We start from the raw sequence: 10,236 nt of genomic DNA, 5'->3' as shown, positions 1-10,236 counted from the left end.
CATATTTTCCGTCAACTCTCCAAACTCTTGAAAATTTACCATCTCCAAACTAAGGGACTGGCCAAAATTTATAATTCCAACATATATAGTGAAATCATTTAAAGTAGACAAGATCCTATATTTTTTTCCTTCTTTGAGTTTTCCATGTAGAAAATCTTTGGCATTATGTCTTAGACATTCAAGCAAAATTAGGACGCAAAACTCTATTTCTCTACCGCTACAATTTTTCTAGGTTGCAACAAACCTAAATAAAATTCAAACTCTTAAATTCGAACAAAAAATTAAAAACTTGAGAATTGATAATGGTACAAGTAACGCCAGAGTCACCACTTTACTAGTCAAAAGTGTGCTAGTCTTAAAATATGATAGTGATACTCAAAGCCACTCGTGTGTGTAATGAAAATTCAATAATATGCTACATATTCAACTAAGAAATTGTTGTCATGGACTAACACGGACTACTGAAGAGCTTATTAAAGAACACCATGCAACCATCATTAATAAGCTGTATGCTTTTTCCCCAAACTGGTAAAAAATGAGGCGTTTGGTAATGCTTTTAAATAAATACCAATTACCTGTCTGTAAGCTAAACATATTTAAATGTTCAACACTCAATAAGTATCATGCTCTGGAGAAGAATCAAGTTCATATTCCCTGGATAAAGGTTCATCTTCTTCCTCATCAGAATCATAATCATTCATACCCGGAGAATCATTTAGTTGAACATCAACGTCATTCACCTGCCGAACAAACTGCCCTCGCACTCTTGGTCTTTTCTCAGCAAGCCGCTTACGGTTTATATATCTGATCTTCTTATCGTAACACCGTTCCTTCTTTTTTTGCTTAAACTTCTTAAGGGCTGCTGCCCGCCTTTCAGCAAGACCATTTGTTGACTGTGGCATATGTGAACTAGTAGAGGATGAGTACAGATGCGTCAGAGGCCTATGCCCCGAAGGCAAACTAATGGGAACAGGATAGTAAGCAAAATGCTGCATCATAGGAGAATGATGAGACTGAGGTACATCATACAGTGTTCCCTGAACCCCTTGCATGGATGAAGGATGTCCATGGAGATAAAATGGTACATGGAACATTGGTTGCATTCCAAGAACATCTATTTGTCCCTCAGTTCTTGGAAGTAAATGTTTACAGGGAGAAGCGTGACGTACAATAACGGGTAATTCCTCGGGATCTTGTAACATACTTCTATTGCAAACGTCCTCGTTACTTGGGACAAAATTTTCCAGAAAGTGGCTTTCAATGTTGCCTCTAACAAGAAGATTTTCCTTTCCATTCAAAAGGCCAGGTGGAGTAGCATCCCGATCTAGATGGCTAGTTGGAGCTCTTGACTTGACATAAGTAATAAAGGCAGAAGACTGACCGATTTTTAGATCCATCTTCGTAGGCCATGAAAGTATTTTTCCTGAGGAAACTGGTATACTATTGTTCTTTAAGATAACCGTATGAAAAAAAAAGAAAAAAAAGATCCATCAAGCAGACAAAGCTTCAAAATGCTTACCAGGATGATTAGAATGCTGCAGAGCATTATCCTCTGATAAAATGTTTTGATCAGATTCCGCACGAGATTCATCAAACTGGAGACATTGATAAAAAAAATGGAAAACTTGATTCATCAATTAAGCTTCGTTTGGGCGGCTTTATTACTTATTCCTAAAGCAGCTTTCTAGTTGAAAAAAATTATTTTTTCCATTAAAAAGCTGTTTTAAGAAGCAATAAGAAAGCTGTTCCAAATAAAGCCGAAGAAAATAGCCGACTTTCATGTTGAGGGTCAAGCTACATTATATTTCCAATAAGAAAGTATTTAGTAAAAGGCTGAGCAAAATTTTTTTCTCAACGCCATAAAAATGATACAAGTTAAAGAACCTATACTGCCAGAAATTTTTGTCGTTGTACCAAAAGCGATTTAAATTTTACCTCATGATCCTTCTGATCTAATAGAGTCACTTCCTGGTGTCTAGTCCTAATCTTGTCATCAGTGTCCTCTGAGAGGAAAGTAGTGCTATTAGTATTGGCATCACTATGGTCTGAGAATATCATTCCAATGCTCTGGTTAAAATAATCCTTCTCTGCCTGCCCAAGCTGTCAAGATAAGGCAATAAAATACAAGATCTAGTCATAGGCTTGGTCCCTTTGTGGCTTGTCATGTTTCACCATTGTCAAATGCAAGAGCGATTATTCTGTGCGGATACCGGACGGGAGAACCGTCCGGTTCCGCACTCGGTACCGAGTGCGGTACAATTTTTGGGGCTACGTGGTGCATTTTTATTGGTCTCCGGACGAATCCGGACCCGCACATAATAATTTTTCTAAATGCAATATACACCTTTTACATAGACATGATGAATATAGTTCCTTATGACATGCCACGCAGGGGCCAATGCTGAAGCAGAGTCAGCGTAGAGGGGATATGAGAAGCAATGCACTATAAGAAATTCAAGTTTTTTAATACCATGTGCCTTCTTCTCCATGAGTGCGTCCACAAGTTCAATAACTCATTAGTACGCAGAGGCTTCACAAGATAGTCAGCTGCGCCCAATCTCAGGCACCTCGCAACGACTGAAACCTCATCTCGAGAAGACATCACTATGGTGTAACACACATCATAAACAAAGAATTAAAAAAAAAAAAAAATCAAGCAATTCATTGTACAAAAAATGCTTACTAATAATAGGAATACGCATCAAATCCTTTTTCCTGGATATGCATTTCAACATTTTCAATCCTTCGGCTATAGGAAGGTCAACTTCACAAAGTACAATATCAATTTCATTTCCATTAGTAAGCATATCAATTACTTGTCTAGCAGTCCTCACAGTTGTCACTGCAATATAACAGATTCACAAAAGTGCACTGTAAGTCTGAGAGCATGCATTAGTTAAGAACCCTTGTGGGCGGCAACTTGGTAAAAATTGTTAAAGTTATTGCCAAGATTGTGGAATCGAATTCCGAGAATTGGCAAGAAAAAAATATAAATTCACAAGAAGTATAATAAGAACAATTGGGAATGTGGCGACAAGAAAAACCTAGATCAGATTAAATCACCACTCACACCGGATTGGCTACAAAACCAATGATGGTAAAATTTCTATGCATCATGCTGCAAGATTATAGACTTTCTGAATGCAACACCAACAACAAAGCAAAGCGAAGTTATTTTAGAAGATATTAAATAGGTTAGTGCTCATATGATTTAGAATACCAGATCGGACATTTAAGAAATAAGAAATGCCAGAAAAAGTGAGGAAAAGGACAAAGCTGGATAGTTGAGATATCTTTTCAAATCTAACAACATTTATACAAATGGTGTGTAAAAACTAAAACTTATACTACGCGTGTTTTGTCAACACAAAACTCATGTTTGAGGACAGAAGTGTACTATTGCAAAAATTGTAACCATTTGAGTTGGGAACTCAATTTCATCTAAGCATTTAAATATTTGAGAGCTTCATGATTTGAATAGAAAAGTGCTCACACTATCGCAGAAAATTCACAATCAGAGATCGAATAATGTTGACACATGCATTTAGTTTCTTTCTAAAGAAAGTAATTGGATGTTCTTGTCTAAGGACTCCTCTAATGCTAATTCTAAAGACACCATTAGAACCTTAAAGGCCTTATTGATGTCAAGAAAACAAGAAAATCAATAAATGTAGACTAATCAACAGCTTCTTGATTTTGACAAATGTTCTTGAGGTAGTCGAGGTTCATATAAATTCAGTGATTCACACATTAGGAATTAGGTGATAAGGGTCATAATATTATTAAAGCCTCAATTAAACCTCGGGTGAAATGTGGTTAATCCATGCAAGGTATACAGTTATAGATAGAGATTTGCACTACCATTACCTAATGACCTAACCTTTTCTGAATCAGTTTAGACACCTTCACATGATACTATAAGCTAAGGAAAATAACTAAAGTCACCATAAATGAGCACTTCTTCATGTTTATATAGAGAATTTTTGCAGAGAGTTCAAAGCTTTTAAAAAATGGATATTGGTGATAGGTTTGTATATTGGATCTCTTATACGACCCAATACTAGGTGATTATAATGCAGAAGTGATCGAGTGCTCTACAATAAGAGAATATTATGAAGATTCAATGAAAAATTTATAAAACTTCAATTACATCTACGTATTGAGTAATAAAAAAGTTATTGATAATAAAATTGAGCAAAAAAGAAGAACAATAAAATAGATGTGTGGTAAAACTAAAAAAAAAAATAAACTAAGAAATGATTATATTAAAGGTATGGTGAGAGTAGAATATTTTCAAGATAAAGGAATGAAAAATAGTCTAAGTGGTTTAAACATTTATAATGAAGGGTAGAAAATGCATCCATTAGAATTTAGAATAGGTACACAAAATATTGAAGAATTAGAAAGGCAAAGTAATGAGCTTAATTAGAAAGGCAAAATAATGCATGGAATAGGTTACACAATACTCAATAGAGATGAATGAAAAATGAAAATTTATCAAGTCAATCCAAAATAGTTGTTCAGACAAGGTTAAGACTTATTATATTATTTATGTGCCAATAATCATATCTCACAACCTGTATCATATTCATGATTAACAGAGTCAACAAACATTGCATACTACATCATGATATCTCCCCCACAAACGCCCACCCTTCTATTAATTTAGGAGATTATCAGGTGTGAAAGCTATTTTATGCGCCAAGTATTTTTACCATGAATTGCACCATGTTGTTCCTATGTTATGTCAATGTAGAGTAAAATACTAAGCATGTGTGGAGGAAATCTTTTGAGCTCTGCTCGACAAATAATCACTATTTTGCATAAGGTATAATTTGTACCGAAAAATACCAAGGAGCTATTTGATGCGATCCGCCTCCCGGTCGCAGAGGGAGGGATGGCACCCGCAGGCGAGCGAAAGCCGCGTGGGGGAATGCCACGCCAGTCGGCTAGCCGAAGGGGAGCGCGGGACGCGACGGAGCGGCGGGACGGTTCGGCCTTGAGCGGAACCGGTCCAATCCTGGACCGGTTTGGCTCGGGTCTGCCCTGAGCTGGGCGGTTCATTTTGGGCAGCCCACTAGTGGGTTTTGTTGGTCTTTTGGCTTGCTTTAAGTAAGGAATAGAGGGAGATTTCTAGGGTTATGCAAGATTTGAGTTTTCTCTTAGCCTCCTTAGTTTCTTTCTCTTGTTTTTCTAGGGTTTGTAGTGGGAGACCTTGTCCTTCTCGAAGTGGACAAATTGTATCTTGTTTCTCTTGGATTTTGAATGCAAATGTTCTTGTTCTTCCTCTCATCCCTCTTGTGTTGATTTTTTCTTGGATTTGGAGGAGAAATTTCATCTTGAAGGAAAATTAGGGCAAACCCTAATTTGTGAAACCTAAGGCGTATCACTATTTCTCTTTGTTAATTAGGAAATTATTCTGTGCAGACTCCGGATGTAGCTCTATGTATTAAGACATGCTGATTTCTTAAGACTCGACGACCCAAACCAACCCAGCTATGAAAATTTTGAAATCGCGGCAGCTCACTCATTTTTTATGTTTTTAAAAAAGAAACCCTTGAAAGCTCTCAAATATTTAGGATTTTTGCTGAATAAACCTTTTGGTGCCTATTGAGAAAAAAAAAACGAGAAACAAATGATGAAGATGGAGATTGGTTTGAAGGACATCACATTCTCTGCAGAGCCATTGGAAAAGAAGAAAAAAACTTAAGAGTAAAGTGTATTTTACTTACCTAATAATTTCCTTTCAATGTATATTATGAGGCAAAATACATTTTATAGAGCTTAGTTTTTCAATAGAGAAATATGATGTAAAAGCAAATACAATAGAACTGTGTTCACCTTCAAAGCATATCAAGTTTTCAAACAAGCCCAAATACTTCAACGAGAAATTTATAAACTAGGCAACAATGATTTATGTATTTTTTGTGATGTTTCACACACATTCACTTAGAATGTATTCTTAAAAAATTTATATGTCGAATGCTGCGAAAACGTATACTTCTGTAAATCAACTATGTAAAATAACAATTTTTTGGACGCTCATTTATTCTCTTAGATGTAATTATTATGCATTTTTTATCTTTCATTTAGGTGATGTTTTTATTCATTTTGATGTTGTATACTGTTGTGGACCGTTGTGTATTGATGTTGTGTGCTGTTGTGTATTGTTGTTGTACGTGTACTGCATGAATGTTGTGTATTGTTGTTGTGTACTACTATGTACTGCATTAATATTATAAAGTGAAAGCCTAATTGGTAGGTTCCTAAGGCTCCTATCTAGCCTTCAAACATGACTTTTTCAACTTGCTTGGCCCAAAAGCTCTATTGCTATGCACCTTCTAATCAGAGGAATGACCTTTCCATAAAATGGAAGGAAGGTGGCAGGCCATCCAAGAGCCTAGCAATCAGAGCAATCTTTATTGTGTATAATGATTTATTTTTCCTGGAGCTACCCCTGGATACCCCCGCAGGGGTGTTGCCCCTTGACCCCACAACTTGTCGGGCAGGTAGAACCCCGCCAGGGGGCACTGCCCCCTTGAACCCTCGCGGCTCTAGTTTTTTCAACTTCAAGTCTTCCTCTTCTTGGACATTTGGATAACGCCTTTCGATTTCCACATCCAGTGGGCATATCATCAGCTCAAAGAATGCAATATCCTCTTCCAAACCAATCTTCATCGTCTCTTCCGCATTTTTTCTTTCTCAAGAGGTGCCAAAAATTTTATTATGCAAAAAACCTAAATATTTGAGAGCTTTCGTGGGTTTCTTTTTCAAAAACATAAAAAATGAATGGGCCGACGTGATTTCAAAATTTTTCATAAATGGGCTGGATTGGATCATGGGGTCATAAAAATTTCATGTGTATTAATTTAATTGGAGTCCGGACAAGTTTGGAGTTGGCCGACACAGAATAATTTCTCCGTTTTCTCTTGTTACTCAGACTGGGTGCTTCCGTCTTGTCTGTGCCAATTATCCAAGTAATGATGAAATAATCGGATTGGATAAGAAAAGATAATGAAACTAAAGAAAAAGAAAAGTCAAAAAGTTAAAGGCAGATAAAGAAACAAGATATCATTTTTGTGTCAAATCAAGCAATTTCCAAAGTTATCCTAATTGCATCCAGAGTCTAATCAAATGAAAAGTCATTTACCTTCACCTTCATTCATGAAATTTAATCATGGTAACACAATCGATTTGTAAATTCATCTATAGAATTCTGAAGAAAGTGCGAACAAGAATTAAGAAGATTAGAAGGATTCATGTTACGGAATGCTCAAGTTAAACAGCTTGGTATCATAGCTTCAAAAGCTTGTGTACGAGAATAACCGGATGAGGACTGCAAGAAAAACACCGAGTGATCCTATCATATATCGATAGAGATACATACCTTGGTAGGAGCAGTTGTTGAGAAGCCGAAGAACCTCTTGGGAGCTCTTAGGATCCTTGTCGCAGAGAAGCACTCTGAGGTTGCTACGGTCCAGGGAAAAGCGACGGCCACCAGCATCTCCGCCCTCCAATCGGCCGCCGCCCTCCATCCCCCTTCTCATCTACAAATCCATGTGCTAGCCACACCCACCAATCAACTCCTATAGCTACCTATACCTATTCCCAGCGGCCAGGCCATGCGCAAAAGAGAGAGAGACAATGATGCCCCCGTCTCTCGAAAAGGACAGGAAAGAGAGATCTGAAGTCAGTCGAGAAAGCAGCTCCGATTGCAAGTCTTCCTCGCCAGACGCCCTCCTTTCACCGTCTTCGGTATCGAACCAGTTTCACCCTCTTCATCTTCGATCAGTTTATCGAACCAGTTTCGTCCTCTTCTTCAATCAATCAGGAAAGGGGCAGCGAGCTTCTTTTAAATATTTTTTTTCTCTTACCACGCATGACGAGCTGTATCAGGGTCCAAGTGGGCAAGCTGAATCGTCAGTCCGTAAGGACAGCACCACAAATGGCTTGTGGTCGAATTGATTTGACTATTTAGTAAAATTTAAGATATTTTTATTTAAAATATATTAGAATTTTTAAAAATTAAATAAAATATTAAAAAAAATTCTGTTGTTTTTAAGTTAATATATTCAGAAACATTTCTAGCTATTATTTTGAATTACCAAACAAGCATATATAGTGATTATTTTTTGTCTAGTAAGGGGCTTTGAACTATCAAACAAGCACAAACTGCCAAATGAGCTCATCACAAACAAATGGGCTATAATTATTCTTATAAGAAAGCTTGTTCATGAATAATTAGAACAAACAAAACAAAATTAATGGTAATAAACAATATTCTTTTAGGAAAAAATGCAAGATGGTGTAAAAAATAAGGTTGTGAAAATCGGACCAAACAAAGAACTGGAAGAAGGAGACGTTTTCGGTTCAGCTGGTTCCACCAGAGTTCAATCGGAAGACGTAATAAATAATAATATTATTTTAATATAAATTTAATTTACATATAAGTATATAATTTAATATAAATCATTACTAATTTATGTTAGAATTTTAATATAAATTATACCTATAAATCATATATATGAAATAATAATGGTATAATTAACATGCAAAAATATAAATGTAATACTAAAAAAATTATAAAAAGAAAAAAGAACAATTTTTATAATTTAAATTTAAATGAATTTTTAAATTGGTGTCCGGACCTATCTCTACGTCCGATGACCAGACCTAATAATTTTCCCACATAGGGAAGTGGAACCATGTTGGTTTGATTAATTAATGTTTAGTGTATAATTTTTGGAGTTTATTGAATATATTATATTTAAATTTATTTGATATTTAATTAAATATTTTTATTAAATTAAATTACTTAAAAAAAATTATGCATTGAACCAGTTGGATCTTAAAAATCAAGATTCAATTCACCGGTTGAACTGGTGGTTCAAACCTGTTCCCACTAGTTTAATGTTTGGTTGGGTTTTTCATGAGGACCAATCTGGCCACATGCACGATTCATGATTCACTCCTAAGGATGGAGTTAGCTTTAATCTTTAGGACGATCAAATTTATTAAAAAAATAATAAATATATATATATATATAAGATAAGATAAGATTTAAAATAAATTCTTATATTACATTATAATTGATAAATAAAAAGTTACAAGTTTTGCATTCTATTTGTCATTTTATGATATTGTTGCATTACAGCTTCATTTGAAATGAAGTTAAATATTTCTTTCTCAATATATGATACTGGATAATTATTGAGCCAGTCATCACCCATTTTAACAATCTTCATTTTAGAAAATACTCTCTCCATTATAGCAGTGGCAAGTGACGGAGTTAATGCCAAGACAATAAACCTGTAAATAAGGGGATACACATTATCTTTCTTAATCTTAATAATTTATTTTGCAAAATCAATAATGCTACCAAAAAAGGAGAACTCCTTGTTTTAGACATATCAAGAATGTATATGGACAACTGGTATTCAAGAGCCGCAAATTTAACTGTAATATAACTCGACAACTCGAATTAAAATCTCTTTATCATAAGCGAAAAAATGAGTTACTTGGATTTAGACACAACATAAAGAAGCAATTTAGTAGTAGTTTTAGAAATCTATTATGCAGCTCTTCAAGTTATATATCAACAACAATGTAAGATAAATCCTCGTGATAATGATGCAAATTTTGTATTTCCTTATTTCTCCATACTGATTATCGATGAGTTTTGAATGTAAAATTCAAACTAGGAACATCAACTTTAAAAATATTACAAAATATGATACTTCATCAAGTAAAGAATCTCATCCATTTTTTCTCTCCATTTCTAATCATTACTTGGAGTCTTGCAGTAATTTTATTGAATTCATGAGATCTTGATATTTTCTTTGTATGTCTTATGATAATAAATTATTATATTGATTGGCTCTAAAAGCATCACTCCTCTTAAATGAAGCTCAAATATTATTTATAATTCTTAAAGTGATCTAAAAAAATGTTTCTACTCAAATAGAGAATTCACTAAACATTGCTTACTAGGATGTCTATAGCAATCAAAGAAATTAACAGTAATTTCAAATTTTATGAAGATAAAACTAATTTTACCATTATAAGAATAGCTAAAATTTGGACTTCAATATCATCTGGTATAATGCCCTTGTTCAGTGGTTCTATGAACTCCTTGAGTATACAAACTTTCCTGCATAAGTAATAGAATGATAGGCACGCTATTACCATTTGAATCAAAACAACACTACATCGATTTAGTTGAGACTCCAAATACAC

The 10,236-nt window shown here is 34.9% G+C and overlaps 1 protein-coding gene across 4 annotated transcripts; it reads right to left on the bottom strand.

Moving 5' to 3' along the window:
- Positions 1 to 335: 335 nt before the first annotated feature.
- On the bottom strand, positions 336 to 7,875 carry LOC110093901 (two-component response regulator-like PRR1). Of its 4 annotated transcripts, none has more exons than XM_020818941.2 (6): positions 7,388 to 7,875; positions 2,684 to 2,764; positions 2,471 to 2,604; positions 1,936 to 2,100; positions 1,520 to 1,595; positions 336 to 1,432 (listed from the first exon to the last, which is right to left on the bottom strand). In XM_020818941.2, the coding sequence occupies exons 1-6, from the start codon at positions 7,545 to 7,547 to the stop codon at positions 612 to 614; spliced, it is 1,437 nt and encodes a 478-aa protein (XP_020674600.1). In that variant the 5' UTR covers positions 7,548 to 7,875; the 3' UTR covers positions 336 to 611. The 4 variants fall into 4 exon arrangements, with proteins under 4 accessions (XP_020674600.1, XP_020674599.1, XP_020674598.1 ...); XM_020818940.2 differs by having other exon boundaries at positions 1,936 to 2,091; positions 2,684 to 2,842; positions 7,388 to 7,874; XM_020818939.2 differs by having other exon boundaries at positions 2,684 to 2,842; positions 7,388 to 7,870.
- Between the last annotated feature and the right edge of the window lie 2,361 nt (positions 7,876 to 10,236).

This window comes from Dendrobium catenatum, unplaced genomic scaffold (assembly GCF_001605985.2).
Source record: "Dendrobium catenatum unplaced genomic scaffold, ASM160598v2 fragScaff_scaffold_737, whole genome shotgun sequence".
Lineage (NCBI taxonomy): Eukaryota > Viridiplantae > Streptophyta > Magnoliopsida > Asparagales > Orchidaceae > Dendrobium > Dendrobium catenatum.
Note: the sequence above shows the minus strand (reverse complement) of the source record. Positions and strands in the feature narration are given on the sequence as shown.